This window comes from Ruditapes philippinarum, unplaced genomic scaffold, assembly GCF_026571515.1.
Source record: "Ruditapes philippinarum isolate M1 unplaced genomic scaffold, ASM2657151v2 ctg15792_1_1_1_1, whole genome shotgun sequence".
In the NCBI taxonomy this organism is placed as follows: domain Eukaryota; kingdom Metazoa; phylum Mollusca; class Bivalvia; order Venerida; family Veneridae; genus Ruditapes; species Ruditapes philippinarum.
The window spans coordinates 1-19947 of NW_026866430.1; the positions used below are offsets into that span (position 1 = coordinate 1).

The 19947-nt window shown below is 33.3% G+C and overlaps 1 protein-coding gene and 1 long non-coding RNA gene across 2 annotated transcripts; one reads left to right on the forward strand and one right to left on the reverse strand.

Moving 5' to 3' along the window:
- Window positions 1-23: 23 nt before the first annotated feature.
- On the reverse strand, window positions 24-13960 carry LOC132732452 (uncharacterized; the record flags this gene model as incomplete). The annotated part of the gene is given in 10 exon segments (XM_060718870.1): window positions 24-140; window positions 1683-1813; window positions 3854-3950; window positions 4476-4684; window positions 5211-5360; window positions 5860-5982; window positions 10100-10181; window positions 11571-11743; window positions 12516-12690; window positions 13792-13960. Coding segments are annotated over 10 exon segments (1426 nt in total), but the record flags the coding sequence as incomplete, so codon positions are not given.
- Window positions 13961-18518: 4558 nt separating this feature from the next.
- Window positions 18519-19836, forward strand: LOC132732451 (uncharacterized). Its single transcript, XR_009626047.1, has 3 exons — window positions 18519-18625; window positions 18859-18947; window positions 19596-19836. It is a non-coding gene; the product is annotated as an uncharacterized LOC132732451 (long non-coding RNA).
- The last annotated feature ends 111 nt before the right edge of the window (window positions 19837-19947 follow it).

Consider the following 19947-nt stretch of genomic DNA (forward strand, 5'->3'; position numbering starts at 1 on the left):
AAACCAAAGAACATATAACAAACCTGTCCGTTTGGATGCATGTACCACTCTCTAAGAAGAAGGACTAACTGTGACTTGGCAAACTGTATATCTATCATAGACATTGGAATCATGTGGAAGGCAAGGTCCCAGGATGCGTACTGGTATACAAAATACATTAAAGTTAAATTGATACAAACGTTTTGGTATAGGTTCCTACTGATACACACAAGTCATGAAAACATACACATAAAAGCAAGTGAACGTTATAATACGTAATTGTAGGCCTATCATAGTTTGAGGACCTGTCTGTTGAAAATGTGTCAGAGTTAAATCGTACACACATACATGCACAGTGCATTAACTGCATGTATATATTAGCTACCCGCACTCCGGAGCATGCCCATTGATTGGCTCAATTTTTCTGGGGTTTACTTTTTGTTGCGGCAAAGAAAGGAATAACGACAGAGATGTAACATTTGAGCCGCGTCACGACAAAACCAACATAATGCGTTTGCGACCAGCATGGATCCAGACCAGCCTGCGCATCCGCGCAGTCTGATCAGGATCCATGTTGTTCGCTTACCAACCCTATTACAAGTAGAGAAACTGATAGCGAACAGCATGGATCCTGATCAGACTGCGCGGATGCGCAGGCTGGTCTGGATCCATGCTGGTCGCAAACGCACTATGTTGGTTTTGTCGTGATGCGACTCAATTTTGGTCATTCATTGGTTACGATTTTCTGTGGTTTCATACTGTGACAATAGGGAACGTGTTTTTAATTTTACCTACGATACAAAAGAGAAAGAACATTAAATCACTCGGCAGTCTGATTTATACTCGTACAAATTAGATAGCCTTGTGTTTAGGTGCTCGTTCTATTAGATAGAAAAATGTTTCGATCCATAGTTTGTTTTGTTTTTTTTACAAACAAAAAAATCAAATAAAATTGATGTAACTATGCGCTATAAAATCTTCTAAAACAGCTTTTCTTTGCAGTACTCTATGTTAAAAGTCTTTTTCGGAGGAAGTTTAATTTGTATGTATAGTGATGAACCATTTTTATTTCCAAAAATTGTTGAATTAAGATCAAGGCCCCGTGTTCACAAAGAAAAGATCAGGATCAGGATCAAGTGATCCTGATTTTATTTCCATTGTTTTATGTTACTAAAATTTATTGTGTTTTGCTGGAATAAAATAGTAAATATTCAAAATGTAAAAAACTGCTGATTTGCAAAGAAATCAAACTATTTGGAATAAAATTAACAAATAACAAAACAAATACAAAAAATATTCGGATCAAAATAAGGATCAATTTTAGGATCAGGATCAATATTTGGATCAACTGTAAAATGTCCGTATCTTAAAATAACAATAAATTTATTCTAAAATTTCATTAATTTGCTACTGCAAGTCCAGTTTTATCAAATTAATTTTAGATATTTTATCTATGAGGATAAAAAATGAAGAATATTAGAGGTTTTCAATTTGATCCTGATCTTGATCCTGATCCTTAAATCTTTGTGAACACGGGGCCAGACATTAATGTCTTCAAGGGTAGAACAATTTCAAAACAGTCTTATACAGAATCAGGTGATGAAACAAATTTAGATACAATCTTTGTTAATCATTTTAAGTAATTATAACATTATTCACATTTCCTCGTGTACACATACTACATGTATATTTTATAAAATTACCCATGGATATTCCCATTTATCTGGTACAGAAAGAATATCTCTGTTAAATAAATGTTTCCAGTCTCGGTTACGTCCCCATTTCTTTCTTGTTTCCGGTGGCGGCGGTTGAGTCTCGTCTCCATTAAGCCATTCTATAATAATAATAATTATATTCTTCATCACCATCATAATAATCATTGTAATAATGATGATGATAATGATGATGGTGGTGGGGGTGATGATGATGATGATGATGATGGTGATGATGATGATAATAAAGATGATGATGAAGGTGATTATGGTAGTGGTAGCAATGATGATGATGATGATGATGATGATAGTGAAAAACCGAACATTCTAAACAGTAAGAATGTTGAAAAGAAAGGGCATTGTCAAAGGCACTTGGTTTCGGGATAAAAACCCTTTTGAGAGGTTTGCTGAACTCAAATTTAACTCAAATTTAATTGTAACGCTTTTTTAATTTCAATGTCTCGATTCTTAAAACGTCATTTTTCCGATGTTTTAGTAACATCTGGAAAATGGCGTTTTTAGAATCGAGACATTGACGTTAAAAATCGTTACTGGGATCCTACATATTTACCGGACAATCAGTTTACCGGACAAAAGCTATTACTGCTGAATAATGCTTTATTTTTTGCTTCGATTAAAAAATCATACAGTCTGAATCGTACACATACTTTCTATTTCAAAGTTAATAACAACAAAACCAATCTCCGATAAATATTGTTGATTCAGTTCTTTATCTACTAACATGCCCTTATGTTTACTAGTTATTTCATGACCTGGTCATGCGGGGGAATAATCTGTTCTGCGCAGGCCCGAATATGGGGACCCTTAATGGGTTTTTTAGAAAGGTTTAACTTTTAATTCTTTTCAACGTTACCTCAAGAGACAATCGTAACATAATTTAATGATAAAAAGTTATTTTAAATTTAGTCTAAACAGTATTTATTGTTGTCTTTTACAAAGAAAGGCAAATTAAAAAAAAACATATAAGGAAACGGGTTATGCCCATGGGAGGAAATTTTAATTACATGAACTGTAAATAAAGTAGATTTTATGGCTTTTGTAACATGCTACATGATGACAAAAAGGAAACTGTATGACAAAGAACAGAAGAACAGAATTCCATTTGAATATTAAAATGTTTCATGCGTTTACGGATCATGAAAGATCAATACGTAAATTGAGTTAATAGTTTTAATTTCAATTACACCCCATATATTGGCCTCTTCATAACAGGCATGGCTGCCGTGTCTATTTCTAGTGACATAATGGGTTTTTCAAATATCTTAACCTTGCCATGCAATAGTGGTAGCTTCCTTGCTTGTTATTTAAAGATTAATTTCAATTCACGACTTCAAAAAATTTTGAAACACAATGTCCGGTAAATTGAGTTGTTTACACGATTTTTTCCCTCTTATAATGTCCTACTTTAAAGACACATTTCTACGGTCAAATGTTCAATTTCGTGTTTGATAAAGAAATGTTTACGTGCATAAAGAACCCAAAATTATTTGGGTAAAATTCCATTCTTTTTTATTATTTGAAATAAAAGCTACAGATAAAAAACTTCATATTTTGTCCGGTAATATGTAGGACCCCAGTACATTCAATCAAATTTGAGTTCTTTAAACCTCTTAAAATGGGTATTGTTACCATAGATTGAACCAAATATCAATAGGGAAACATTGAATGGGAACTTGAAATAATAAGAAAAGGTGAATTTTAGAACTGTTTCTCATTTATAATTCTAAAAATACATGCTTCTTAAAGTTTAATAATATTATTGATCTTAATTCTTATTATTATAGTCTTTATTTTTATCAAGTTGTTACAAAAGTATGTAGTTATCCCAAAAAGAGCAATTTCGTTAAATCATTTTCAATATTCACCAGGAATGATTGATTTAACAGAAATGAAAACAAAGTTAGAATCATTTGATCCAAATCGTAAATATTTTCTTTATAAAAACACTACCCAGGAGCTGTAAATTATAAAATAAAACTAGCAGTCATAAAATTCATCTGAAACTTTAGTGCCAGTAATCACTCTCTACAGAGGGACACGTGTTCTTTATAACTTATATTAAGATATACATTTAGATATCGTCTAATATAAAGTTCATTGATTTATTATTATAGCGTGAATAAATCATTATAAAGTCTAACCTTTTTGTATGTAGTAATAGAACTGTTTCGTCCACAATAATCCAGCATATGCCTGTCTCGCTATCAGCCGTTCTTGTTTACCTCTGCTTGGAATTACCTGTAAATGTACATACTCATCTCACAAAGCAAATCAGTAAAATGCCATAAAAACACTAAAAATCAAGACCGTTTGGTAAACATAAATGCCCACGGCCCACATTCTTACCATTAACAAATTTTTCTAAAGGTTTGCCCAGTTTTACAGTTTTGCTGAGTTTCACTCAGTTATGGAAGAATAAATAAATAAATAAACGTAAACACAGTTATATAGCTTGACAAAGTCATGAACTTTTGTTATTGTGAAAATGTCATTGCCATTGGATGAAGTTGAAAGATATTCAACTTACCAAAAAAGTTTTTTCAAATTCAATTAAAAGCAAAAGAATTAAACCCAGTGACCCCAAAGTCTACCCACACTTAAAAGACCACCGAGTGAGGTATGTTCCTTCCAAATTTGAGACGTTGGTAAAAAGGCTGCAGCATAAAAGAAAGTGTAAGACCTAATGTGGCTCCAACACAAGACCATGTTTTTTTCAAGAGAGCTTACAAATTTAGTATATAAATAAAGAATTCTCTAACTGACCTCATCATAAAACAAATCTGCCTCCACAATTCTTTGCTCAAATACTCGATCAAACCAGTTTGGAGCAAATGTCTGTTGTGCTGGTGGTGACTCACCACTTTGATACAGCCTCACTTTGATGACAGCTTCCTCTCCAGGTTCAAGGTCAAGGACGTAATGGCCGGCACATTTTGTTCCGAAGTTTTTAGGATTTACTTTTTCTTTCATACCTTAAGTATAAAATATAAAAAAAATCAGTCGGGATTTAAGAGATAAACACATGAACAATTCATGAAACGTGCATAAATATATGTAAGGAAAATACACATGTACATTATTTATTAATGGGAACATTTTCAATATGTATTATAAATATTGATAAAAACAGTAGAAATACATCTATTGAATATTCTTATCACATATTACTTGAAACAAATGTTGATTTTGAGTTTTAAATGAATTAGTATGGACATTTACATGATGAATAATAAATAATATTTTGTCATAGAAAATTTTATTTTTGTCTGCTGTATTTAGATGCAAATGTATGTAGTATCGGATCATCACGATCATATTTTCATAGTTAATTGTCTTGTATGATACTTAATACTCTAAGAAGTGAAAATGAGACACATAATTCCCTCAACAGACGCATGTTCTATGATTATGTGGTCATTGTCATTTCATTTTCAAGAAACTAAGCTATTATAACTAACTCAAGACAAAAGCAAATAATATCCCACATTTTTTACAAACCGTTTATAACATAGTCATGAAATGCATCCTTTTGATATTTTGATCTATTTTTAACACCATACAGTTTCATGTAGTTCGTCTCATTGTCGGTAAACAATAACGGTACCTCCTTTCCCTTAGGGTGTGGTCCATATTCCATACGAAATATCCCTGTAAAGATAAAAGACAATATCATGGAAAAGGTTACCATGTAGAAAAAATAGTTCCCCACTTTCAAATTGTAAACGGCTTTCATTGAGCCGCAAAAAATGAGAGATCGTCTACAAAAATGAAGACACCGAATTCTTCAGTCTCGTGACACCGATGACAATTATGGATCAGCAGACGACAAGGTGAGCCTGTATTTATATACATTATTTCAAGACTCCATTCTTCCAGTTAATGAATATAATATCTTTATCTCATATAAAGTTAGAGTGGTAATAGTGAAACATAGGTGTATATTTAATACGCTAGTGCAAATTCCTATAACGGTTTACTCTTATCATTTCCGGGCCCGTGAGGAAACTATTACGCTGGCACGCATGTGCAAACATGTGCTGCTAAACCAGTGTTCAACTGTCTTTTATCATCAGTAAAGCTAGAATGTATATTTATTAAGTGTCGTTGTTACAAAAATACAGCAAATTAAAAAAAGAAGGAAGTTTACCTTCATCATAGCCATTGACAGAATGCCCAAGATTGAACAAATTATCTGTACCCCTGTGCACCGGTTCTAAATCTTCAACGTATCTGTCCATACTGTTTAATCTTGCCCTCTGTTGGGACTCACCTTCAATGTTTTATATTAAATTATATTATAACATTACAAAAGTTATATGATTTATGAAAACAACAGGAATTATAAAGCATCAACAAGAGCAGTCGGTAAGACAGCGAGATCGACCACGCTTGATCAGTGCTTCATAGTAAATAATGTAGAATTAGAAAGGGCTATAATTCTGTCAAAATCCATTTTAGAGTTAAGGGCCTTGGTACGTGCTCTCGAATAAAAGAATGACGTTTCAACCTATTGCTTTCAGTACATTTTGAGAGACCAACTTGCACGCAAAATCATAACCGAAGTGTGACGCTGGCGCCGGCGCCTATGTGTGTACTAAAACTCTTCCTATTCTTCGATAAGTTGAGCTAATTATAGCATACAGGATCTTTAACCTTTTCCCTTATATAAGCGTGTTTCGACGGCTTTTTGCCCCCCCCCCCTTTTTGAGGCCTCAAACAGTGAAAAAATGCCCTATTTAGGCCCCAAACACTGTCTTTCGTTTGAGAAATGTTGTTAAAAAAAGTGACCATTTTTTCGGCACCGTCCCCCATCCAAATATTACATCAGGGGGTTGCCAGAAGGGGGATGTGCCCCCTTCTGTTTGGGGGGTTTGAAGGGGGGCGGAGTCCCCCTCATCGCCAAGAAAATTTTGGACTTGTGAGAGGCTTAAAATGACCCCAGGTCGATCATAAGGTAACGTGTAACCAACGCTGAAAAGCCTTTGACTCTATCTCAATCCCTTGAGAAGTTGCATCACTTTGAAATAAATTTTGATGGAAAAAATCGAGGCAAAAAAGTGATTTTTGGCAATTTTGAGATGTCCCCTCGTTGCCATGGTAACAGGAAATTTAAGACTGAGCATGTCGTTACAAAGGCAATGGTCCAGTCAACATTTGTGCCAAGTTTGATTAGTATTGAAGCATTTTTCATAGTTTCATAGCAGTTTGAACTTGTAAGAGGAGGCTTTTCAGTGAAAATGGCCATTTTTCACAATATGCTCATGGGGGAAAGGGTTAACTAAAAAAATTATAAATGTTACAAAACAACAATTTTTCACCAAAATTAGGTAAAAGACCACATGTTAACATGGAAAAACTAGATTTTGGGTGATTCCAAGGTTTTTCATCATTTTTTGTTAACCTTTTCCCTTATATAAGCGTGTTTCGACGGCTTTTTGCCCCCCCCCCTTTTTTGAGGCCTCAAACAGTGAAAAAATGCCCTATTTAGGCCCCAAACACTGTCTTTCGTTTGAGAAATGTTGTTAAAAAAAGTGACCATTTTTTCGGCGCCGTCCCCCATCCAAATATTACATCAGGGGGTTGCCAGAAGGGGGATGTGCCCCCTTCTGTTTGGGGGGTTTGAAGGGGGGCAGAGTCCCCCTCATCGCCAAGAAAATTTTGGACTTGTGAGAGGCTTAAAATGACCCCAGGTCGATCATAAGGTAACGTGTAACCAACGCTGAAAAGCCTTTGACTCTATCTCAATCCCTTGAGAAGTTGCAGCACTTTGAAATAAATTTTGATGGAAAAAATCGAGGCAAAAAAGTGATTTTTGGCAATTTTGAGATGTCCCCTCGTTGCCATGGTAACAGGAAATTTAAGACTGAGCATGTCGTTACAAAGGCAATGGTCCAGTCAACATTTGTGCCAAGTTTGATTAGTATTGAAGCATTTGTCATAGTTTCATAGCAGTTTGAACTTGTAACAGGAGGCTTTTCAGTGAAAATGGCCATTTTTCACAATATGCTCATGGGGGAAAGGGTTAACTAAAAAAATTATAAATGTTACAAAACAACAATTTTTCACCAAAATTAGGTAAAAGACCACATGTTAACATGGAAAAACTAGATTTTGGGTGATTCCAAGGTTTTTCATCATTTTTTGTTAACCTTTTCCCTTATATAAGCGTGTTTCGACGGCTTTTTGCCCCCCCCCTTTTTGAGGCCTCAAACAGTGAAAAAATGCCCTATTTAGGCCCCAAACACTGTCTTTCGTTTGAGAAATGTTGTTAAAAAAAGTGACCATTTTTTCGGCGCCGTCCCCCATCCAAATATTACATCAGGGGGTTGCCAGAAGGGGGATGTGCCCCCTTCTGTTTGGGGGGTTTGAAGGGGGGCGGAGTCCCCCTCATCGCCAAGAAAATTTTGGACTTGTGAGAGGCTTAAAATGACCCCAGGTCGATCATAAGGTAACGTGTAACCAACGCTGAAAAGCCTTTGACTCTATCTCAATCCCTTGAGAAGTTGCAGCACTTTGAAATAAATTTTGATGGAAAAAATCGAGGCAAAAAAGTGATTTTTGGCAATTTTGAGATGTCCCCTCGTTGCCATGGTAACAGGAAATTTAAGACTGAGCATGTCGTTACAAAGGCAATGGTCCAGTCAACATTTGTGCCAAGTTTGATTAGTATTGAAGCATTTGTCATAGTTTCATAGCAGTTTGAACTTGTAACAGGAGGCTTTTCAGTGAAAATGGCCATTTTTCACAATATGCTCATGGGGGAAAGGGTTAACTAAAAAAATTATAAATGTTACAAAACAACAATTTTTCACCAAAATTAGGTAAAAGACCACATGTTAACATGGAAAAACTAGATTTTGGGTGATTCCAAGGTTTTTCATCATTTTTTGTTAACCTTTTCCCTTATATAAGCGTGTTTCGACGGCTTTTTGCCCCCCCCCCTTTTTTGAGGCCTCAAACAGTGAAAAAATGCCCTATTTAGGCCCCAAACACTGTCTTTCGTTTGAGAAATGTTGTTAAAAAAAAGTGACCTTTTTTTTGGCGCCGCCCCCATCCAAATATTACATCAGGGGGTTGCCAGAAGGGGGATGTGCCCCCTTCTGTTTGGGGGGTTTGAAGGGGGGCAGAGTCCCCCTCATCGCCAAGAAAATTTTGGACTTGTGAGAGGCTTAAAATGACCCCAGGTCGATCATAAGGTAACGTGTAACCAACGCTGAAAAGCCTTTGACTCTATCTCAATCCCTTGAGAAGTTGCAGCACTTTGAAATAAATTTTGATGGAAAAAATCGAGGCAAAAAAGTGATTTTTGGCAATTTTGAGATGTCCCCTCGTTGCCATGGTAACAGGAAATTTAAGACTGAGCATGTCGTTACAAAGGCAATGGTCCAGTCAACATTTGTGCCAAGTTTGATTAGTATTGAAGCATTTTTCATAGTTTCATAGCAGTTTGAACTTGTAACAGGAGGCTTTTCAGTGAAAATGGCCATTTTTCACAATATGCTCATGGGGGAAAGGGTTAAACTATGAAGAACCTTTTTTGGTGTAACTGCTAAAGTCTGGAATAATTGAAATAAAAGATTTAAACACACAAATGGACGATTAATAACCATTAGTAACTATGTTTCATTACTATGTAGCATTACTATGTAACATTAAATTGTAGCATTAGATCTACTATGTAACATTATTATGTAACATTAATATGTAGCATTACCATGTAACATTACTATGTAGCATTATTATGTAACATTAATATGTAGCATTACCATGTAACATTACTATGTAGCATTATTATGTAACATTAATATGTAGCATTACCATGTAACATTACTATGTAGCATTAATATGTAACATTAATATGTAGCATTACCATGTAACATTACTATGTAGCATTAATATGTAACATTAATATGTAGCATTACCATGTAACATTACTATGTAGCATTATTATGTAACATTAATATGTAGCATTACCATGTAACATTACTATGTAGCATTAATATGTAACATTAATATGTAGCATTACCATGTAACATTACTATGTAGCATTATTATGTAACATTAATATGTAGCATTACTATGTAACATTACTATGTAGCATTAATATGTAACATTAATATGTAGCATTACCATGTAACATTACTATGTAGCATTAATATGTAACATTAATATGTAGCATTACCATGTAACATTACTATGTAGCATTAATATGTAACATTAATATGTAGCATTACCATGTAACATTACTATGTAGCATTAATATGTAACATTAATATGTAGCATTACAATGTAACATTACTATGTAGCATTAATATGTAGCATTACAATGTAGAATTACTATGTAGCATTACTATGTAGCATTACTGTTAACATTACTAAGTATATACCTAATGTTGGATGTTCACATCTCACCATGCCCGCGGGATCTTTATTTATATGTTGTACCATAGGTTTAACTTCAACTGAATTCTGAAAAAAATATTATATTTTTAAAACAATTAACGAAAATATAAAGAAAATAAAAATGATCTTCATATAACAGTCGAGACCTTATTTTAAAACAATCTTACAAAAGAAATAAAAAAGATAATGTTACACTTTCGTGTAATTACTACAGTAAAACCTCGGTAGATCAACCCCCTTGAAAGACAAAGATTTTCGGTCGTTGCTGAGAGGTATTGTTTTAGACAGGTATTAATTTATTTTAAAGCCTTACTTTGAGTATCATTGATATTGTTTTTGTAAGAAGGTTATTTCTCTTGAGAGGGCCGCTCTCCAGAGGATGAACTGTATTTCTATGAAACACCTAAAACCCTATCACCCACGGAGTTAGGGCTGTTTTGCAATTGACACATATCTAAGGAGATGTCTGTTATATTTCTTTATTTGTTCAATTTCTGTAATCCATTCTTTACAGATTCATAAAACTATCATGAGTATGGGTGTATTGATGGGGATACGCTTATTGATGGGGATATGCAATGTTTTTACAATATTTCACTCACTTTATCAAAGTCTATCGTTATTGAAAACTTTCAAATAGGAGAAGAAGATATATTGTTGTAGACATTACGTCATCAATAAAGTATTCACGACAAACGAACAAACTCAATTTATAATTTATGATAATCTTGCTATTAGGCTAATGGACACGTTTGTCTTTCAGACTCGACATGTCAAAGTCTTATATATTACCACGACAGATATTCTTAACAGTATAGTTAATTGAAAAGGTGACTTGTAGTTAATGACTTAACTTTCCTTCTTTCGCGGGTTTTGGAATAACGGCACGAGACAGAGAGACTTAATTAGTCTATAAGAAATGTAAATGAGGAGAACATTATTTCATCTCACTCAATGAACACTCCTGAGTCCGAAAATATCCTGCCAAACCAATTAGAATGCTGTCGTTAAATGACCATTTTATACACACTGCAAAATGACCTCCTATAGCGTAGTAGTCAGTAAAGCAAAAACATACAAACACAAGTTTTTTATGATGAGATTTTTACAAATTTTTCACAGTGACACCGACCAAAGCAAAGTTCGTTCAATTCCGTATAAAATTTACCAAATGTATGTATTGTGATAAGCAATGATTTTATGTTCATCCAAAAGTGATATCACCGTTCATTCGATTTTAGTAAGGCATGAAAAATGCCGGTAAATGCCATATTTTCTTTAAATAATAATTCAGATAATTGTCTGCTGGAAAAAAATAGCACACGTTTATTTGCTTACAGAATTATCAAGAAGAAAAAATAAAAGATTTTTTTTTCTACTTTCTGGAATTTATGAAACATGCGAAAACAGCCGAATGTGTGCGGAAACACCCGATCTATCACGGACATTACTTACGTCACAATCATCTCCCCAGTCCCAGCTATTTCTGTACCACAGTGTTGGGAGAACATGTATGGTGGCCCGGTCGGGACCTCTGTTTATTATAGTAAATCGTCCAAGAATATCATTCGGAGTTCCTTTACAATATTCAGCCACTACATCAAAGTAACGGCTTTCGTTAAATATGCCTGAAATAAGCAGGGGATTATTATAATTAGGGGTTTTAAAGGAAAAACAGTTATGAAACAATCAGTTCCAAGATTCTTACTACATTTGTTTATTGTTTTATCATATAAACTTCAATCAAATTAATAATCATATATACAACATCAGCGCTATTGTCCTTCAGCAGACAAGACCAGAAATGTAGGAGATTGTAAATTTTCAAAGAATACAAGACAATATTTACTGTCAAATATTGAAAGATTAGTATAAAAAACCCAAAAAACTATAAATCATAATAATATTTTAACTGATAATAATATTTGAATTTTATTTTTTTTGCAATTTCTAAAGAATAACAACAGGACTATACCTATACTTCACGACCTACATACCATTAATTCTTATTAAAATTCTTTAGGAAAACGAACTTTCAATTGTTTTGCTATTTTCTCAAAACTACGATCAACAGTAAAATAATGACTGATTATATGTAGGCTAATATCTTCCATCAAAATTTCAAATCAATTGAATAAGAAGCGGTTGAGGCCACCGTTTAATCCTGCGTAATAGTAAGCAGTCGACTAAAAGTGTTCTAATTACTGGAATCTATGCATGTCTTAGCTCCTGCAGGTGATGTAGTTTTGACCCCTTATATGTGTTGCTTTCAGTGTGTAACACCTCAAGGTTAGCCAAACTCATCTTTCCTTTTTCGGAGTCATATGACCAAATTTGTGTCGGTGCGTCGTAAAACCAAACATGACAAACAAACAAAAAAATTCAAATATGACAACCTACCTGTATCTAACAATTCATATTCCGGATCATTGACAGTTCTTCTTGCATTTTCTCTCTCTATTTCAGCATACGGGAATTCTTTCTGTGGATATTTATAGAGTGCCTTCATGTATGAATGTGTTGGTGTGTTGTCCAGGTAATAATACAATTCTTTAACATCTTCTCCGTGATTTCCCTGAAAAAGTAAAATAAAATATATATCTTAATTTCAACTAAGATTCCGGGGTGTTGCGTCTCCCTACAAGCTTACTTCATATACGGTTAACTAATTATAAATATACAATTAACAAACAATTTGCTCTCTGAAGTGAGAACTCATTTGTTTCAAAATTGTTCCCAAAAGCATTCCTGGCGTCAAAGTCGCCGGAACTCTCGGTGTACATGCGCATCTCAATTTTACCGGTTATACACGGTGAATCCGAATTCATCGCAGATTTTTTTTTTTCATAACGAAAAGACTATAAAATATTGTCTAGGTGAATTGGCCTCGATATAAGTTAAATTTTAGTCTTTGTGTCTTACTTTTGAATATAAAATATCGTTGCAGTCGGTTCCAATTAATTCTAAAACACTTAAAACCAGTGTAAAATACTTGATAGTGTGAAATCTATAACGACTAGACGAGATAACGAAGCACCCATACATTAACAATCGGCAATAAACTATTATTTAGTTAATATTCCTTCTATTTCAGCTAGGGTAATTCGTGACCAAATAGCTGTTCACGTATGATGCGGCAAGAAAGTGACAACCTAAATTGGTCATTCCCAACAACTTGGCGGGGAAAATACGAATGTTATCAAAATACAGACATTCTATTAACTACATAAATTGATACCATATAGAAACGTTTATACTAGAAATATTTGTTTTGGTTAATTTTTTTTTTCAGATAGAAATACAGGCCAAATTATGAAAGATGTATTTTCATGTCTTGATAACACGAACAAATTGCATCATTGTAATTTCATAAAAAAACGCAAATAGGATATGCAAGATAAATATTTTGAACAAATTCTATCTACAGTGCTCGGATTCATGTTAAAGTACTGATTTTTAAGGAAATGTGAGAGAGCTTATTAGCCTATAAAAGAGAAACATTCGCAAGTTCTTGAAATAAGCAGATATTTTAAACGGCCTTCGTGGTCAATTCCTACGCATCAAAACACCAAAAAACCTCTCACACATTTCTTAAACATTTACATAGGTATCAAAAGGCAACACATTTTAAAATTAAAAGTTCAAGGGTTAAAACCCATTATGTAGATAAAAATACCTGATGTCCATTAAGTCCATACAGCCTCTCTTTAAGTATTGGATCTTTTGTGTTCCAGAGCGCTAGTGCCATACATAAACGACACTGTCTATCCGTGATGCCCATAAGTCCGTCTTCACCCCACCTGTATGCACGTGACCGCGCCATATCGTGCGTGAAGTGACTCCAACTGAAAACAAATTAAGGCAAAGGATATTAAGGGCACTTACTGATGTCGAAGAGCCTAACAAAGATTAAATATAAATCTCTTATTCTTTGTGTACCAATTAACAAAGAGAGCGAAAATTATGAGTAACTCAAGGAGAATATGAAATGATCTGGTCAGTTATCCAACTATATAATAAGTACTGTAGCCACTTTTAACGGAACGATCCGCAAAATGTGATAAAGAAATATGCCCAGTAAAAAAATAGTTCCAGTTCCATCCTGCTTAAAGCCAGCGGAGTCCCTTTAATGTACATGTATTCTACAACAAAAAGCACAAAATTTTAAAGCTCATCATGTTATTTGTATTTATTACCCCTCACATTTTTCGTAATGCTAATTTCCCATAGGCCTCTGGGTGTTATTTTTACTGTTAATGCAAGTGTACCACGTGACTAAGAATTTTGTACTGTTACATAGGTAACAGTATTTTTTAACAGTATAAAATCTGGTCACGTGGTCTATTTTCTAAATAAAATGAAATAAAATGGCCGCCATTTTTTTCTCGATTCATTCTTATTTTCGACGTTAAACCCCGATAGGACATCAATTTCTTCTCTGGAGTAACAATGACACTCATAAAATTTAGTTGTTTGCACCCTGGTGTGCTTTTCGCGTATAAAATATCTTTTTGTTGAATAGTCAAAAAGTGAACATCCGTTTTTGTATTCGCTGCGTTAGCAGTGAATACAGTTCTATCACAATTTGCGGGATTGCAATAGAAGAATGGGTACCGAACAACGCAAAGTAGTTCTACACAGATTTTCTTGTCACACACAAGTGATAAGATTTTGAATTGTCAGTAGTTCATTTTTGATTGTGTTATTTCTATCGTATATTATTTGCATGTTTTCAGGATATAATCAGTAAAAAATATCATTAGTATTCATTCGCGTTAACTTTGCGTAAGGAAGTAGTTCGTACCAAAACAAAGTTTTCGACGTGAAAGCTGATCTCATCATTTTCTAAAAACAGGTACAGATCAAAGCACTGAATGTACTGATGGGGAGGCTATGAGAGAATGTTTCAGACTTATAGTGTCTTTTCTTTTTGCTTAAAATATGCTACCAAAATAAAAAGATATGCACATTGCGCTATTTATCCTTACTGTTGTGTTCAAACATTCATATATATGGTTAATGTGGTTGACTATTCATTTTGTTAATATTCCAGAACATTTCATTGAGGTCTACATTCGGACTGTTAATCATACAAATTTTGAAAAACCTAAACTGTCAATAATAAATGACATACCAGCAAGTATGACGACTGTTCATTATCAGATAACAATAACATTTTACAACTGACGGTTCCTTATCAAAATCACAGGAACTTGAAATTCTATCAAATAACCAATATTAATTATAATATCCAAATATACCCCCTATATACTATAAAAAAACACAAACACAGGAACTTGAAATTCTATCAAATAACCAATATTAATTATAATATCCAAATATACCCCCTATATACTATAAAAAAACACAAACACAGGAACTTGAAATTCTATCAAATAACCAATATTAATTATAATATCCAAATATACCCCCTATATACTATAAAATTTTTTTATAGTATATAGGGGGTATATTTGGATATTATAATTAATATTGATTATTTGATAGAATTTCAAGTTCCTTTGTCAAAATATTCTAGGACTGTTCATCATAAATACTTTATGTCATTTTAATATTATTGAATGATAATAACAACTGCAAGTGATGCAACATTTTTATTGAACATAAAAATTATACACGTTTAGATGTACCATAATTGAGATCAATAAGATACTGTCTTGTGATGAGTATTAATATTCTTGCTCTACGGACAGAAGGTTGTCTTCTCCAGAAGCAAATCTCAAATAAAATCACGTTTCAGAAAATTATTCCCATTTCATTACTGACGGCGTCGGATAATATTAAAGCTAAATATTTCTTGAAAAAATACATATCTGCAAAGCTTATTCAAAACTGAATCAACCTAAGTGAAAATTGATCAGGAAGTTATATCTTCTTTTTTACCGCCAATACTCAACCAACTAATGGTAGTTAATCGATAGCTTGTGTATTTTTAAACCTCACTAGCTTGAAATATATACTGCGGAAAATCTGTTGTTAACAGGGTGTGCGGTTATTACGTAGGGTTTTCCCTGTCGACCATTTCCCGCAAATAGATGAGAACATCGAAGCCGTCAGTGCTATGAATGATGTTATAAATGGCGTGTTTTGGAAGTTTTTGTTGAAACTTCTCCAATTTCCTCCAGAGGCGTGCACGTCGCGGAGAAGGCACACGGAAGGACATAGTCAAGTCATCATAAGTACCAGAGGTGATTGGTTGACCTGTCGTGACTTACTCTGGAGGTTTGGCGCTAATAGATGCCGTTTTTGTTGTCGTCAGTCAGAAAGTTGATGCCTTGACGGTATTGTCGTCTCCTTTACCACCGAAGAATGGGCTTCCAGGAAGAATCTGCTTGAAAAAGACGTCCCAGATGCTATAATCTCGGACATATGGTTATTCCGGCGCCGAGTATAAATAAACTTAAAATACACTCACTTTTGTTGAAAACAAAACAAAAAAACAACAACACATTTTCTGTAGTAATTTTTCAAGTGTTGTAAAATGAATAAGAAATTCCTCTTATGCCGCCGATTATTTTTAGAACACAAACATAAAAGTTTTGTTTTTTTTTATTTTTCAAATAAACATTAATCACTTCAGCGCGCGCAAATATCGTTTTCAAATTAAAGTTTCGTAAGATATGTTAATGACTTCCCGATCCTCGACTGTAAGTAATTTGTATATGTATGCGGTTTTTTTTTTTTTTTTTTTTTTTTTTTTTTAATTAATGCTTCTTATTCTTTAATATTTTTATGTATCTCATAATCTGTATTGAAAATTTGAATTTTATTACACATGGACTATCAAATTATGATGTATGCCCTAGAATTGAATAAACTTTCTAATTACACAATATGGGGTCATACTGATCTTTTGCGTCTTTCTCTGAAATAATTATTTCTTTGTTAAAACATATTTTGACCACATATTTCTGTCAATTAACTGTTCACTTTACTTCCGATTTTTGTTGTACGGAAACACATGTTTCTATTTGTGTTTTCTAATCAATTCGAATCTATAATCAGTTTAATGGGATCACCACCGGGTAAACGACTACTAGGTACTTTGGTCATGTTTTTACCCCAAATATTTGAATGTTTTCTATTGGGATTAAAATGAGCATAGTTAAGTAAACAACTGGTTGTATAAATCCCTGACCTGTCTAATTCTAATTATGAGATCAGTGAATATATAAGACTTTCACTACAAAATATTCCTAAACAAAAGAGCACATGTTTAAATTTATTCCTATACAAATAAAAGATCAGAGTAGGGATCTGTCAATTGCCAAATATACTTTTATGTTAAAAGTTTGATTAATGAATTATGTAAGATGAAAATATAAGTATTGCTTTTTTTATTTTGCTAATGTAAAATGTAATATTGTGCTGGAATTTTGTCGGAAGGTCCTTATAGGGGTTTTGTAGTTAAATAGTTTTTTTTCGGCGATAATGGTTCAAGAATATAATGTTTCAAACTATATGCTCATCACCATCAGTGAATTTTTAGTTAAATGTATGCAAAATATTTACTAACAGCTATGATATAGCGGTTTATGACCGTTTTCCGCGTACAGCCTCCTGGGGTGTACTAATAAGTTAGTTTTCCTTAGTTATCACGCAAGCATGATCCATGTCTCTGATGTAAGCGACAGTTTACAATTATTTGTCTTTAAAAAATATTAAGGACTTTTAATGGTTTATAACAACAAAAGAACATGCATGATATTGAGAATACGGCATTGTATATACACCGGTCTCAAATATCGTCAGTAAGACCGGTGTATACAATGGAGAATACGGTGTTGGAACGTTCTAGTTAATGACCCGTCATAAACAGTTGGTTGCTGCGTAGTAATTGGAAAATTGTTATCAAGAATAATAAAGAATATTTGCCACTAAATTAAAGCATTTACTTACAAATTTTCATTTATGCTTTTTGTTAAAAAAATATTGATAAAGTTATTATTTTGAAGGGTTTTCATTCCAGAACTATTTATTACAGACGTACGTACGTATGCCAAACCTGATTACCGCGGCAGTATGACGTCACGGAGTAGTGATTTAAACAAAAATCAAGAATTTTTCAGAGAATTATTATCTTTACAAATTGCAGATATGAAATTAAAGAATGAAAATATTTTCATATTGTAAATGTCTGTGATGACTGATGAGTCAGCTTAGAAAAGATCAAGGTACTATTTTTTGACCTGATTACCGCGGCAGTAAGATTTGACGAACAGTTATTAACATTGGGTCGGCATAGCCTCCCCAAAAACTTACCAATATTATTTGAACTTAATTTTATTCTGTTTTGGAATTCTTATTTGGATTTCATGATGCGTAACAGTGTTGATAATTCAGGTGTCTTGATATAATTTTTTTTGTTGTTTGAGTTGTTTCCCTTGTTTTCCCGCAATATCACTAGTTTTGTCTATGTTTAAGCGGCTTTGTTTGTAAAAAGTTCAAAGTGTTCTTAATTTATTGGAAATATGGATTATTGATAGTTGGTCAGTATTATTTTGAGTTGCATTTGGTTTAAATTAGTGTTTTATAGAGTGTATGTCATAGATGATTTTTTAATTAAGTAACGAGTGTGGTCTGATTCGAAATGTCATCAGTTTTCGTGATTTGGAACCTTTGAGAATTGTTTTCAGAAAAATCCGTTAATCTAGCTCTCTGTTTACTTAATCTCACAATTTATTCATATCACTTTGCACATTGCAATTTTTATATTTTGCAGAAGTTACAGCAGAGAGAGAGAGAGAGTTTGACAGTATGCGTGTTTGAAGAAGATAATGCTTTTATTGGTACATTCAATTCCACGAACTGGTGAGTTTAGAATTTATTTATGATTATGATGTATTTTATAATAACTTCATTAAATGAACTTATGATTGTGGCGGCCAATAGAAAGCATATAGCTATATTATAAGTTAATATACCTACAGGTTAAGTAAGCTGTTCAATGTGTTGTAAATATTTAATACACCGATAAACACTTTCAGAACTAGCAGACGAGAGGCTTTTCTTATCAGTAGTTTTAGGAATAAAGATAACTGGTTGTTTTCTCACTGTATAAATTGTATGTAAAATGGTCTGACATGTGGTAGGGTTAACTGTTCATTTGAATACTTTGTGGAGTCAAAAGATGTGTTGAAGAATATACTGTGATGAAGCTAAGATCCAACGTTTGCTATTGGTGTAATTCATTTTAAAAGCGGACATTTAATCAGAACGAACTAGTGGTTTTGTTTAAGCATAAGAGATATCAATTTTACTTGAAGATAAGGGAAGCAACTTGTATTTTTTCACTTGATATACCTCGGTTATTTACGTAGATCATATAGAAAGTGTGAATGGGTTTATTGTAATTGACCATAAATTTGGAGGTTTTTATTTAAATGATAATTATGCATTTCAGACAATGGAAATTGATTTAGCTCTATTTTTATGTTGATGTAATTTGTTTAATTTCAGAGTGTTGATTTCCTCGATTTCATTGACTCGATGATTCATTCTTTGATTTCTAATGATCAATCAACTTATTGATTTACTGATTGATTGGACATGTCATGGAGCTTAATATAGATGGAGAAGTAACTTAGACGTCATACAGTTAAATTCAGTATTATTGGAGTTGTTCTAGTGCAAGTTATCATGTGTTTCGGGATTTTCCAAGATTTGATGCATCCTGGGTAATAGTAGCCAAAATACCACCATATTCAATTCCAAGAGGAACATTGACAAAAAAAGACTAAGCATTTTCCTTACTTACATAAGAAGCAATAGTTATTTATGTTAAAACGTACCATACACACTTTTCCAAGAA